A 15,249-nucleotide genomic window follows, 5' to 3' on the forward strand; every position below is an offset into this window, starting at 1 on the left:
TGTAGACGTTACAGTGAAATGCTGAATACAACAGGTGTAGACGTTACAGTGAAATGCTGAATACAACAGGTGTAGACGTTACAGTGAAATGCTGACTTAGAAGCCCTTAACCAACAATGCAGTTTTAAGAAAAAAAGTGTTAAGAAAGTATTTACAAAAATAAACTGAAATAAAAAAAATAAGGAGCAACAATAAAATAACAGTAGTGAGGCTAAATACAGGGGGTACCAGTACAGAGTCAATGTGGAGGCTATATACAGGGGGTTCCGGTACAGAGTCAATGTGGAGGCTATATACAGGGGGTTCCGGTACAGAGTCAATGTGCTGGGGCACTCGTTAGTTGAGGTAATTAAGGTAATATGTACATGTAGGTAGAGGTAAAGTGACTATGCAGGGATAATAAACAGAGAGTAGCAGCAGTGTAAAATGGGGGGTGGGGTGGAGACAATGCAAATAGTCCGGGTAGCCATTTGATTAGCTGTTCAGTCTAATGGCTTAGGGGTAGAAGCTGTTAAGAAGCCTTTTGGACCTAGACTTGGCACTCCGGTACCACTTGCCAGTAGCAGAGAGAACAGTCTATGACTAGGGTGGCTGGAGTCTTTGGCAATTTTTTGGGGCCTTCCTCTGACACCACCTGGTATAGGGGTCCTGGATGGCAGGAAGCTTGGCCCCAGTGATGTACTGGGCCGTACGCACTACCCCCTGTAGTGCCTTGCGGTCGGAGGCCGAGCAGTTGCCATACCAGGCGGTGATGCAACCAGTCAGCATGCTCTCGATGGTGCAGCTGTAGAACCTTTTGAGGATCTGTGGACCCATGCCATATCTTTTCAGTCTCCTGAGGGGGAATAGGCTTTGTCTTGGTGTGTTTGGACCATGATAGTTTGTTGGTGATGTGGACACCAAGGAACTTGAAGCTCTCATACTGCTCCACTACAGCCTCTTCGATGAGAATGGGTGCGTGCTCGGTCCTCCTTTTTCTGTAGTCCACAATCATCTCCTTTGTCTTGATCATGTTGAGGGGGAGGTTATCCTGGCACCACATTGACAGTAGTCCACACAGTGAACAGGCCTATTGGAGTCGTGCTTGGCCATGCAGTCATGGGTGAACAGGGAGTACAGGAGGGGACTGAGCACGTACCCCTGAGGGGTCCCTGTGTTGAGGATCATCGTGGCAGATGTGTTGTTACTTACCCTTACCACCTGGGGGTGGCCCGTCAGAAGGTCCAGGATCCATTTGCAGAGGGAGGTGTATAGTTCCAGGGTCCTTAGCTTAGTGATGAGCTTTATATATATATATATATATAATATGGTGTTGAATGCTGAGCTGTAGTCAATGAATAGCATTCTCACATAGGTGTTCCTTTTGTCCAGGTGGGAAGGGCATTGTGGAGTGCAATAGAGATTGCATCGTCTGTGGATCTGTTGGGGCGGTATGCAAATTGTCTAAGGTCTAAGGTTTCTGGGATAATGGTGTTGATGTGAGCCATAACCAGCCTTTCAAAGCACTTCATGGCTACAGACGTGAGTGCTACGGGTCGGTAGTTATTTCGGCAGATTACCTTGGTGTTCTTGGGCACAGGGACTATGATGGTCTGCTTGAAACATGTTGGTATTACAGACTCAGTCAGGGACAGGTTGAAATTGTCAGTGAAGACACTTGCCAGTTGGTCAGTGCATGCTCGGAGTACACGTCCTGGTAATCCGCCTTGTGAATGTTGGCCTGTTTAAAGGTCTTACGCACATCAAATGAAATCAAATCAAATGTTATTTGTCACATGCTCCGAATACAACAGGTGTAGACCTTACAGTGAAATGCTTACTTACAAGCCTGGCTACGGAGAGCGTGATCACACAGTCGTCCGGAACAGCTGATGCTCTCATGCATGCTTCAGTGTTGCTTGCCTCGAAGCGAGCATAGAAGTTGTTTAGCTCGTCTGGTAGGCTCGTATGACTGGGCAGCTCGTGGCTGTGCTTCCCTTTGTATTCCGTAATAATTTGCAAGCCCTGCCGCATCGGAGCTGGTGTAGTACGATTCAATCTGAGTCCTGTATTGACGCTTTGTTGGCCTATAGAGGGATGGGAACAGTACACATGATGTAGTCATTAGTATTCTTGCTTTTCTTGTATGTATTTAGTTAGTAAATATTTTAATGTGATATTTCAAATTAGGATGTTTAGCTGCGGAGAACAGTTCAAAAGAGTAGCTTCGATATTACTTTGTGTTTATTTTGCTGTGCAGATGGAAATGTTGAGATGGGGTTGGGTATGACTTTGTACCATTAGATTAAACGTGACCTTTTGGTTTGAAATATACTGCATATCCATTTAGAGGTACAATATGCTGGAACTCTACTCTTCAACCATAGTAGATTTGAGATACAATTTCTTGAAGGGAGAGTGGAGAACATCATGCAGCATACTTTCTGCCCACGATTCACCAATAACTCCAAGAGCAGGGATTTCAGAGATAATTTAGTCTAAACGAGTTAGCCTTACTTTTAGGCTATATCAAAAGCATTTAAATGCTTTCGAGTATGACTTTCTGTTAAATATTTCTGATACAGAAAATGTCTCTATCCACAGTAAATGTTTACGGGAAATTTACGGGAAATGTTTCTATCCACCCACTAAATCTCTCTGTATGTTTTTCTCTGTAGTGAGCGTGAGGGCGTTGGATGTCACAGTGACCCAGAGCAGCATCCAGGTAGCCCGCGGCCAGGCGGCCATCTTGCCCTGCTCCTTCTCCACCAGCGCTGCGCTCAACAACCTCAACATTATCTGGATGGTCATCCCGCTGTCCAATGCCAACCAGCCCGAACAGGTAACCCTCCTCTAAACATGTGTATATGATCTGTGTAGTCTGTGTGCCTCAAAACCGTGTTAACCCTCTGAGATAAAGCCTATGCATTAGCTGTTGAAAGTCTATAGGTCTCAGGCAAGGTTGCCGGCCCATACACCACCATCACATCCCTCTCCACAGTTCCATACACCTACGCCCCCTCCCTAACCAACAAAATCTCTCAACACAACTTTATTGACGGGCCAGACTGGTCACCTCAATGAGGATTTGTGAATATACTGTACTGTAATCCCATGTGACCCACATCAGTCGCACTCGGACAATAATCACACCGCACACATCTGTGCCAGGTCCCCTGGGTATTGTAGTGGTTTCAGCGTGGCGTACGGCACATACAACACACGCCTGGCCCACCAGACTAATCCGTGTGAACATGACGCATGTGCAGACTTTATCTATAGCCGAGCCAGAACCGGAGGTAAGCGGCTGCTCTTGTATGCCCAAAGAAGGTCGCTGTTGTGTTGTAAGGCCATGAAACAAAGCACGCAGGTTTCTCCTGGCTCTTTGATTCGGTCTGATTCCCTCTCATCTGCAGCTGCAGGCGTCACAACCTCACCTGCCTCCAACACGTTTAACTTCATCCACATAACGTAATAATCTTCTGCACTAATTAACCTGGAGCAGCTGTTCACACCACAGCACAACAGGCATACACACACAATCAGGCAGACAAGCACACATATGCGTGAAAACACACACACACACACACACACAACACACACACACACACACACACACACACACACACACACACATACATACATACATATACATACATACATACATACATACAAACATAATACATACATACAATGAGAAGTAATACACACACTTACATGACACACACACAGTAACCACACTCAGGAAAACACACATAGAGGTGCATGAAACTGATAAATATCCAATCCTATCCAAATGTGCACACACCACACCTACACACAAGGTTGCATTGCACAGGTATGTACACAGAGGCTGTTTTGACACAGTCAAATGCACAGATGGAGAGTGATTTGCTAACATAGAGCCATCGGCTGTCTTAACCTCCTTCACGCCTGTCTGAGCACCCTTTTGGTGTAAACGACGAAGCTCGGGAAACATTGTGTCTGGATGATTCCAGCAGGAAGGAATTATTCCACCACATTCATTTGGTGACGTAGTCTCAGCGGAGTACAGATGTGCTGTGTGTGTGTGTGTGTGTGCGCCACCTCCGGCTTTCAGGCACCACTACAACAGGAAGAAGACACAGTCAGCTCTAGGCTAGCACGGCAACACCTCATCAGAGCTACAGTATAGGTACAGTAAAGTATTGAAGACAGCTACACTCATCAACATGGGTAAAGTAGTTTGTGTGCAGCACAAGCATGTGAAATTGGCCACACGTTGCAATAGATACAGTATGTTTTGAGTCAATACCAGTAGAATATTTACCCGGTAACAAGCTAGTAAATACATACAATTATGACCTAATATGCTTACCTCTTAACTCTAACTTAAGCTATAACTTTTTTTGTATTTTCTTGCAAATCAGAATTAACATCGGTAAGAACTGTCATTGTCTGTAGTTGCTATGCTTATTAAAGGTTAGTTACAGAAGTTGTTCCCTAAGAGATATATTGGAATAGTACCAGTAATATAAGGTATTGCCGTAATCCATACCAGCATTTTGTGCCTGTGCAAGAGTTCAGTAAATGTTTGTAACACGGAGAAACTTCTATCACAAGCGTGCTAGTACTGCTTCTTCATGTTGTCTGGCGGGCTGTCTGAAAAGTTCACTGTGGTTTGAATGTACACCGCTGCCAGTGTTGCGACAGCACAAGGTCACTGTAGGAAATGGCTGTCATGAATGATTATGGTTCGAGCCATACACCATGCATAATTTCTGAAATGATCTCATAAATGTAATTTTGTGACACATATATTATTCTTTGTAGGAAACAGACTACAATGAAAAGCATACAGTCATTTAAAGTCCTATGTTTTGTCACAGTATTCCATTCCATAATTTTTAGATGATATAAAAATGATATGATTTATATTCATTTATAGGATTTGTCTTTCTAAAAGAACCACGGGAGTCTTTTGGACGTCAACATTCTTATGTTGGGACTATGGAATGAAAGGCAGCCGTTACAATGCACACTAACTCTTCCTCACGTACCAGACATAGGCCTATGCATACTTGTTTGTTTACTAGTGCAGACTCTCTCTGACTGCTTCGTGTATTTGGTATCTTTTAGACCCTCCCTGAGGTTATGAATAAGATATAAATAAGATGTTGACAGAGTTTAGTTCCCCCAGCTCTAGATCAAACGTGAGAACATCAGTGATGCTCCTAAAACACTCAACACTCATAAACCATCAACCTTTTCGGCTGACTGACGGTCCGATGCCTCTGCTCACTTCGCAAAGAGAGCTCTTCTAATTCTTCTGTTTGTTTACTCTAATCTTCCATGTTTAGCCTCAGATTAAAGGGGCAATGTGTAGTAGCTACATACATTGTTGGACTGATATGTACCCATTTGATTCTTGAAGAATATCACTTATTAATGCCTCATGAGCTTAGTTCAACTGTCGTACCCCATCAGGACCCAAAAGAGAAGTCTTTTTTATTCCAATGTTTATAAAACAAAGTAAATGTAAACTAAACCAGTATAGCCTCAAAATATGGTTTAAACTATACATTTGATAGCATTGATGGTCAGTACTTGCGTCCATAGCTCTGTCTATGAGTTTCAGAGTGGTTACATTTCTTCGACCCCGTCCCTCAGCTTTTTAACGAAGCAGTGGTGGGGAGAACGCTTTGCTGTTGTTTCAACTGCTGATTGATGCTTTAAGGCAGAAAGCGTGCAGATGGTGAGGCCTGGTGTGCAGAGCCTTGGAAATGAATCTGTCCATTCTTCTTGACTTCCTAATAAAACACTGCTGTATCCTGATGGTAGGTGTTACAGGAAGTATAGGAGGTGATCCAGACCAGGGTCCTATTCACTAGGCATGAAACTCAAAAACACGGTCCGAAACTATCTGAACTTGCCCAATAAGAAACGCTTGTTTTTAACTTTTTGCAATGTTTTGCTTTACTTTGTGCGCAAATAAATACAACCCATGTCATGGCTGATGAGTGTTGAGAGGGGGGTTGTTCATTGGTTTACAGGTTGGTAGACGGGATGGGAAGGCAGAGGGATATGGCAGTGGACATGGTCTTTGGGGCCAGGCCAGTTCTTACTAGGGATCACCGCCATCTGCACACTGTCCATGACCTCTTTTCCCGGCTACGCGTTAGGTCACCAATGAGGTCACACGAGAGTGAGGGGTGATCTCACGCACGCACACACACATACATACACAGTGGCTGCTGCGGTTGCGGGTGCGTTTGGGTCTCATCACAGCTGAAGGGCTGCCTATTCATCTGCACATAAGAGGACAAAGTGTACAGCGCTCAGGAAATTGCGGCGCCGCAATTTACATGCAGTAAAGCAGCAGTGTGGAGGGAGAGATGGAGGGAGGAAGGGAGAGGGGAGAACATCAGCCCTACTGAGACGGTTCTGTGGCTCCCTGGGTCCTTTGAACAGAACAGTTCAATGGGGTTTCTTTCAAACACCGCTGAATAGCCTCCCTGATTCCCCAGCATGCTTCTGTGTGCCTGGCTGAAGGGTTAGGTGTTTTTGTTATTTAGAAGGTGCGCACAAATGGCTGCTTCTATCAGAGTTCAAAGCAACAAAAATCTTTTGAACCTCCCCCGACTCGGAAGAGCTCAAATCAACACGAGGTTTCATTTCAATAGTACTTATATTTTTCGGGATGTTTTTCCACTTTGGCATCACTCTTCTGAAGAGAAATTGCATTGCTGATGAATTGATCATGTCAATGGCGTTAGGCTTCTTCATATTATTACCATAGTTACCATCATTTGGTGTTTTAGTTCGTTGTTGTGTGTCATTGTAACAGTATGTTGACCACTGAGCTGTGCATGGAAGTTGCTCTTAAATTCATGCTTGTTGTAATGTAAAATACATGTATAGTTCAGGACATTTTGAAATGATCATTCTGTATATTATTATTCAAGTACAACCATGTTAGACATGGATGGACCACCTTCCATCCTTTCAGTTGTCAAATGATGCTTCCGTTTATACTGCATCACAACGTCGCCCTCTTGTGACAGTTTGTTGCACCTGCACTCTTTAGTGTGCGGAATCCTCATGCACTCACTAGCCTGGCTGTTGATTCTCTGTTGTTTGGTTTCTATTTAACCCTGGGATGAAGTATTGCATTTTAATTAACTTAATTCAACATTACTTGTTGACTTCTCTCTAGTGTGTACCAGAGAAAGGCTTTTTTAACTTTATATGATTACATTACTGAGGCTCCCGAGTGGAGCAGCGGTCTAAGGCACTTCATCTCAGTGCTAGAGGCGTCACTACAGACACCCTGGTTCCATTCCAGGCTGTATCACAACCGGCCGGGATTGGGAGTCCCATAAGGAGGAACGTAATTGGCCCAGGTTTGAACGGTGTAGGCCGTCATTGTAAATAAGAATTTGTTCTTAACTGACTTGCCTAGTTAAATAAAAAAGCAGTGATTGTTTTCCCATTCAGATTTAAGATACTGTCATACCCTTTATTTCCTCAAGATTCAACAATTCAGACATTATGTTTGTGCATCAATTGACATCAAGGTAATGCATTTTCCGCTGCTGACCCAGGATGGACACAGTTGGCCACAGTTTCCTAAAGTACTGCCTGGATGTACAGTGACAGGAAACGACTGATGTTCCATAGAAGGTAGGTCTTTGGCACATCCTAGAAAAAGAACGGAAAGACCTGCACACTGTACGTTCCTAATGACCACCTAATGACCAACATATCGATCCATAGGGCTCTTCGTTAGATCAAACGAATGATATTCCATAGAAACGGCGTGAGTGAATCTCTGCCTTTTTGTCTCATCTCAGGTGATCATCTACCAAGGTGGCCAAGTGTTCAGTCTCGCCAACCACTTAAATGGCCGGGTGGGTTTCGTGGCCACCATGCCCAGCACAAGTGCCTCTATCTTCATCAACAACACCCAGCTGTCAGACACGGGGACATACCAGTGCCTGGTCAACAACCTCCCCGACAGAGGGGGGCGCAACATCGGGGTCATCGGCCTCACCGTGCTGGGTAAAACACTCACTGCTGCATTAGAATTACAATTAAGGAGTTGCATACTATGCATATATAGCCTGGCCACTATAACTTGACTATTGACCAGGCTACGGTGCATAGCCTACTGTGATACAAATGGATGCATTAAAACTAGGAAGTGTAAACGCATTGCATATTGTAAGAAWTCTGTTGTATGACATGAGCTTTTTWTTTTGACRAATGAGTCTCCTAAGCTGGTTTTAAAGATGACTCTTARAGCATGTTGGGACACCACAGTTCTGTATGTGTATGCTATAAAAACAAGACCTGCTTTGGATAAGATAATCTATTAKATTTCTCAAATGTAACGTAAAATGTAAGACCCGGTGCCTCTTCGGGAGGCTAGGATCTGTCTGTGCTGATCGATAAGGTACTAACCATACCCCCCTCTCTCCCTCCTGTCTCTCCAGTGCCCCCCTCGGTGCCTGCATGCCGTATCCAGGGCACACTGGACGTGGGCGCTGACATCATGCTGATGTGCAGCAGCGAGGAGGGGATCCCCACGCCCACCTACGCCTGGGAGAAGCTGGAGTCGCTGCCCAAGCTGCCCCACACCGCCATGCAAGGTATTAAACCCCTGGCTGTGGGCGTGCCCTTTTGCCCCACCTTCGCTGGTAAATCAACAAGTATCTTTGGTAACGTCACCGTGGCTCAGCCCGTCCGCCCCCAACTCTGCCCCTCAGGGTGCCACCACCCACCCTGGTCCAGTTCAGGGCCTGCATTCACAAAGCATCTCAGAGCAGGAGCTGGTCACGAGTTCCTGTCATTTTATTCATTATGATCTACAAGGCAACTGATCCTAGATCAGCACTCCTACTCTGAGAAGTTTTATTTAATGCGGACCCAGTTTTGTGTGTGTGTGTGTGTGTGTGTGTGTGTGTGAGCCGTGCAGTGCAGTGGCCTCTCCTCTCTCTCTCCAGCTGTGTCATCACAGCACAGTGTGATTCTTACCGTACTACACTACTGCTCACTTCAACACAAGGCTACCCTCGACAAGGACCAATCGGCTTAGGTTTCCTTCATTACTCCTCCTCCTGTCAGTCTTTGTTGTTTTACATAGTAGATATCAACTGAACCAACACTGCCACCATGATATCTGTCTGCAAAACAGCCCATGTTGCAGAGAAGAGGGTACTGGTGAAATCTAGGCCAGTAATCTGGATTTAGTGCTTGTGTGGTTTGTTCCATGCTCTTGTGGTAGCCTTTTCTTAAAGGCAGTAGTGTAATATAACGTAATACTCCATAAAGTATCAGACGTATGAACAATGGCACTGTAACTGGGTTTATATCAGCAAGGTACTATATAATGTACAAAATATACACTAGCCGTTTTACGGTAAGCGATTTGGCACCCTCTATTGGGTTTTTGCCAGTAGTCCCAGTTACAGTACCATATCCTAAAGCGAGTTGAATAATACTGTTACTTGAAGTAACATATCTGCATAATGCTGAATAAGCTTTGCTCAACAATTATTTCAACTGCCTAAATGATTTGAAATCATTTTGGTTATTTCAATTATGCAAGTAATGTATGAATGTTTTGGAACACTTTACAAGCAAATATTTACATGAATCATAGTCCTAAAGGAATTTCATGCATATTTAATCCCAATGCATTTTAATGAGATGTTTTTGTGTCTTGTCTATTTGTTCTGGGGTTGTGTTTGGTGTTCCCCAGTGATGTTTTAACCCCAGACTGGCATGGTTTGTGTTTAAACCCCAGACCAGATGCAAGGGACCGTAACACTGAGGAACATCAGTACCAGTACCTCTGGTCTGTACCAGTGTACAGCCTCCAACGCCATCGCCAAGAGCACCTGTCTACTCAACCTGCAGGTTGTGGCACGTATGTACCCAACATAATGATGACATAAGTACCATTCTYAATAAAATAGAATAAACACTCTTGGAACGTATCAATGTTAAATCCTTTGAATACACATGTTATTGTTAAAAATGATTTCACTCTGGAAATACTCTGGATATTTTTGTTTTAAGAGGTAGATCAGCTTTAATATTGCAGATAGATTGTGGCTTCTATCAATGCAATTGTCTGCATCATTTCCAATAACCAATACACATTTTTTGTAAATAGACAAATTATTTTAAATATATATTTTCCTTCTTTATTTTCCTCTAACCCTACATCCCTCCCCTAATAGGAATAAACTAATGGACGACAATAAAATGGCTTCTACTTCCAGCTTATACATACTACATCAATTTCACCGACAGTATATTTTATATATTTTCACCGACAGTTTGTTTTTAGTCCCAGCCTTCAGCTACTCTGGAAAACGTTGTTCCCACGCTCCCCCTCTCCTAATACTACCTACTGGCAGCGGTGGAAACACTATCACCTGAGTTAGTATGCTGCTACTGCACTCGCCTGACCCTGCCTTAGAGTAGACAGTCACTGACACCAGTGACAACTTTAGCGAGTGGCTCGTTTGGGGTTTATGATTGTTCAAAGGAGTAAATGGCATGTCACCGGTTGTCACTGGCGGGGCGACTGTGGTGAGTGCTCTGACAGACGCTCGGGGGCTGTCTGTTTGTCAGGGAGGGGATCCACTGTTAGATCAGGAGAGTGATCCTATAAAATCTTCATCGCCACTCAGCCATCTGTTCAGCCTTAAACAATGAAAGCATCATTCTCTCAGTGTATGTTGCAGCATGTATGATTAAACACCTGCCACTGTACTATTCTTTCTGAGTTGTAGGACAACAGACTGACCAAAACGGCCCTCATAGTGGAAATAGCTAGTATTAATACACGTTTCTGTTGTGGTTTTTAAAACTCACAATCAAATCATTTTCTGATAAAAGCACAATGGTACAGGTATCATAGGTTTTATGGTACAGATATTATGGTCAAATTCAAACATCGTAATAGACATACAAATTAAATCACACTTCAGTCCACTTGAATCTTTCCCCCAATTCACTATGGTAGCATAATAGAACCATTTGCATCCATGGATATATTCAATGTACTGTATTATCATAATGTACTGTATTATCAAGTAACTTTGATGATGCAGATGAAAAGCTACCTGATCAAATAGACAGTGGCCACTGTGTGTATTTAACTCATTATGAAAAATGCAGACAGTACAAACACAGCTTTTCCTCCCCCTCCATCTCTCTTCAAAGTGTTTACCTGGGGGGGTACATCATTACTTCCTGGATGTGTGGTTGGCTGGATGTGTGGTTGGCATTCAACCAAAGCTCCTCAATGTTTTATTCATGTCATAATGCAGGCCTTACTAGAGTGGCTTCATTCCACGGATGAATAGGTGTTTGTGCTGTGGTTCAGTAGCTAGCAGTATTGAAAGTAGCTGTTCTAGAGGCATGACCGGTCATTTGTGGGTCCCGTTCATCAGTGCACACCGTAGCAAAACGTTTTGTATTGGAAAACAAGTCTTTCATATTGGAGAAGTTCATCCCTGTTTGTCCATTTTCTTCTGTGTTGCACTTAATGAACATGACTTAGTCTCTCTCTCTCTCTTTCTCCCCTGGTCCTTCAGCCCAGCCCCAGAGTGTGGGTCTTATAGCTGGCACCATCGCCACGGGCGTGTTGGCTGTCATCATCTGCTCCCTACTGGTGCTGGTGACACTCTTCTACTGGAAGAACAAGAACACATACGAGGAGGAGGAGATACCCAATGAGATCAGGTGGGTCTTTCATTGGATTCCTGCTTTCTTCCGTTTCCCACACATCTCTGTCAACACACTAGTCTAAACATTAGAACCTGAACTCACCATAACTGTTCTGGTGCCGTGCATTTGATAAGCTACATAGAGTGTGTAGTAGATACGTCTTGAGAACGGAGATATACTGTATCCTTGAAATTGTACGATTACCCTTTTGTAGTCAGTTTTATCCATTTGTTCAAGGCGTTCAAACTTCAAAACTCACCAACTTTTCTTCATCGTACCCAKATTTTTCATTTCAAAACACTGTGTGAATTCTCTGTCGCTTGTTTAAATGGCCTGCTATTCTTCCCCTAAATGAGTTCATAAATCAATTTGAAGATAAATCATTGTTGAAATGTTTCAGCTCTGAGCTAGTGGGATAACATCTGCCTCATTTGGGTGTTGATAATGTCCCTGAATTGAAATGTGGTCCCGCGTCACGTATACCACTGACATTTAACATGTTCTCTAACTCTAGTGATCAGGACCAAGCTGTGGAAGTGAACGTTACACCTCTTAGAGTGATACCAATTTGAAGAATGGACCTCCGAAACCGMTTTTTGTTTTTGTCATTCCAGTTTTAACCGCTTGTCTTTGTTTTGTCATTTAGGCCATCCGAATCATTGCAAGCACTATTCCGGCTAGATGATACCATGCATTTATAATACAAGTGAACACTAGTTGTGGTTGTTGATCAAACACAACAGGCCACTGTGGCTCATCTGAAGCCAGAAGTAAATCTTAGCTCTCTGGCTAATGTAGGTTTTCCAAAAGGTGCCCCCTAGCTGTTTAACTATTAATTTCTAAGTCCTAAATAAGATAAGTCACGCATATTTCACGCTAATTTCACTTACATCCCTTTTTATATCTCCGTCGCTATCAGGTCCACTAAATTTCATCTGCGTAGAGAGAGCGTTCCAAACACTGTTAGTGGAGATCAAACACAAAATCTTCTTGAAAATGTTTTTCCATGAAACATTCACAGTAAGGAACACTGACTGCTCAGACTGGTGTTACAAATAGATCGAATTTCCTATTTAAAAACATCGCTTTTTAAACCGATCCCAATATTTCCAATTATGAGTCCATTTTGAGTCCATCTTCATTTGCAGTTCAGTCAAACATGAAGAAGAAGTAAACCCAGTGTAATTTAAGCAGCAGATTACATCATAAGGCATTGACGAAAACCMGTCAACACTGAATTTTAACCTCCTGTAATTTCTGTAGTCCCTATAGTGACCTCCCCTTGCCCTTTGTGCTTTACAGAGAGGACGACCTGCCCCCTAAGAGGTCGTCGTCAGTGAAAGCGTTTCACGCCGACGCCTCATCCTCGGAGAACGACACCCTGACGTCCACCAACACCTACAACAGCCGCTATTGGCACAACCCCAAGCCCAACTACGACACCAACTCCTACACCCGCTGCAACGGCGACACGCGCCAGACGTTCCCTACGGGGCAGGCGGGTCGCACAGGTCAAACAGGGGGACATGCAGCTCACACAGGACACGGGACACTGGCGCCGCCGGGCTCCGCCCCCCTGGCATGTCAGGCCTACTCTAATGGTAGCCACACCCTCCCCCCGCCCAAGACTCTGGTGGTCACCACCAACTCCGCCCCCTCCCCGCCCACCATGGTGCGCAGCAATGGCTCGGTCAGCCTGAAGCCCGTGACGGTGGCATCGCACGGCGGGTACACGCACTCGTACGCCGTAAGCCAGGCCACGCTGGAGCGCATGGGCGCAGTGCCCGTRTTGGTGCCAGCCCAGAGCAGAGGAGGCTCTCTGGTCTAAAGTAAACTGTTACTGGGTTGAACCAGCCTGCCTCCCCACTTCGTCTCTGTTTCTCTCTCTCTCTGTTTCTCCCTTTTTTACTCATAAACGGGATTTTACATTACCGACTTCATCTAATGCCAACGTCTCCAAGTACAGGATCCCGTTTGAAAGCAGCACCAGGTGTTCTATTCCTATTGGTTGGTTTTGTATCTCTTCTTGGGTATGGTTTTCTCTCACTGGTTCCTTGCATTAAATGGCTGTAACCAGTGGGATTATCGTACAAAAGTCACACAATCATCTGACGTTTCAGGTGATTGTGACTGTGGGTTTTGGACWCATCAAGACAGTGAGCATTAACCGTTTAATCTCTGTGTTTTAACCACATCTAGACGCTCCGAACCCTGCAAGTCCCATAAAGAAGCATCCGAACGTGCATGTACTGTATATTCCATTGAAAACGAACAACCAGATTCTTGCTATTATTTTATATCACTCCGCTATTGCGGTGATAATAATTGTTTTGTATCTTTACAACATTTTAAGAGATGTTCTTTGATTCACTGCAGTGGTCTTACATGAACAGAACCATAGTGGTGGAAATGGCCTTAGAAGYGCAGAAAGTTACGGGGATTTCTGGTGAAGTACCAAATGGCAAAGACAACAGAATGGCACAACACAGTAGGCTGGTCCTGTGACTGGACAGGGGGTTTCTGATTCTGTCCATTAGCTCCYACTTCAACATGTTCATTCATTTTTGCACGGTAACACACTTTCATCAAAAACTCCTCTGAAGTAATGCCATTACAAACAGTACAGTCAATATATTTCTATGTCTTTATTATAGAACGGTCTTACTTATGCACCCCCTTACCTCTACAGTGTTACAAATGGGAGAGATGGAGCCTCTCCAGCACAAACTGGGTTAAGGGTTCAGCATTTACATTGATTAGGGCTCAGCATTTACATTGATTAGGTTTACTATTGATAACTATGGTCTTACCTCAAGTCCATTATGTTAAAACACCTTTCCTGAAACTTGAATTTGCAGTTTGAGACGCACTGACAGTGTTTATGGAAGTACGTGCTATTGTAAACATGCTATTGAGATATAAGTGACAGTGTTTATGGAAGTACGTGCTATTGTAAACATGCTATTGAGACGTACTGACAGTGTTTATGGAAGTACGTGCTATTGTAAACATGCTATGAGACATACTGACAGTGTTTATGGAAGTACGTGCTATGTAAACATGCTATTGAGACATCAGTGACAGTGTTTATGGAAGTACGTTGCTATTTATAACATGCTATTGAGACATAGTGGACAGTGTTTATGGAAGTACGTGCTATTGTAAACATGCTATTGAGACATAGTGACAGTGTTTATGGAAGTACGTGCTATTGTAAACATGCTGCTYATTTGTTCTAACAAAATCCAATCTCACATCAGTGCTGTTGGACAYGAAAACATGGGGGACATCTTATTTCATACATCCTTTCTAAGAAAATGTATATTTAAAGGGGATTTCCCTTGAGAATGCTAACAATTACTGTTTTGTACCTACTGGAATTATTGTAACTACTGGTAGGCTAGGTTGTGAATTTAAGAAAAATACTTTTATTTCCAATGGATGSATATTTTATTACTCATGTGTCTTAATTTTAGAGGTCCATTCATTTCTGTTAACAGACACTGAACTGGGTTTTTGCAAATAGGTGTCCTCTGTGGGTGAAGC

General features: G+C 43.7%; 1 protein-coding gene across 2 annotated transcripts in view; it reads left to right on the forward strand.

Annotated features, from left to right (window-relative positions):
• The window catches only part of igsf11 (immunoglobulin superfamily member 11), a 106,485-nt gene extending 91,771 nt beyond the window's left edge, over positions 1 to 14,714 (forward strand). For both annotated transcript variants that reach the window (XM_024014127.2, XM_070434030.1), the window contains 6 exons: positions 2,658 to 2,821; positions 7,812 to 8,019; positions 8,454 to 8,609; positions 9,767 to 9,889; positions 11,571 to 11,718; positions 13,006 to 14,714. In XM_024014127.2, coding sequence (XP_023869895.1) covers positions 2,658 to 2,821; positions 7,812 to 8,019; positions 8,454 to 8,609; positions 9,767 to 9,889; positions 11,571 to 11,718; positions 13,006 to 13,531 — 1,325 coding nt within the window. In that variant the 3' untranslated portion in view covers positions 13,532 to 14,714. The remainder of the gene's footprint in view (positions 1 to 2,657; positions 2,822 to 7,811; positions 8,020 to 8,453; positions 8,610 to 9,766; positions 9,890 to 11,570; positions 11,719 to 13,005) is intronic.
• The last annotated feature ends 535 nt before the right edge of the window (positions 14,715 to 15,249 follow it).

Source organism: Salvelinus sp. IW2-2015, linkage group LG22 (genome assembly GCF_002910315.2).
Source record: "Salvelinus sp. IW2-2015 linkage group LG22, ASM291031v2, whole genome shotgun sequence".
Lineage (NCBI taxonomy): Eukaryota > Metazoa > Chordata > Actinopteri > Salmoniformes > Salmonidae > Salvelinus > Salvelinus sp. IW2-2015.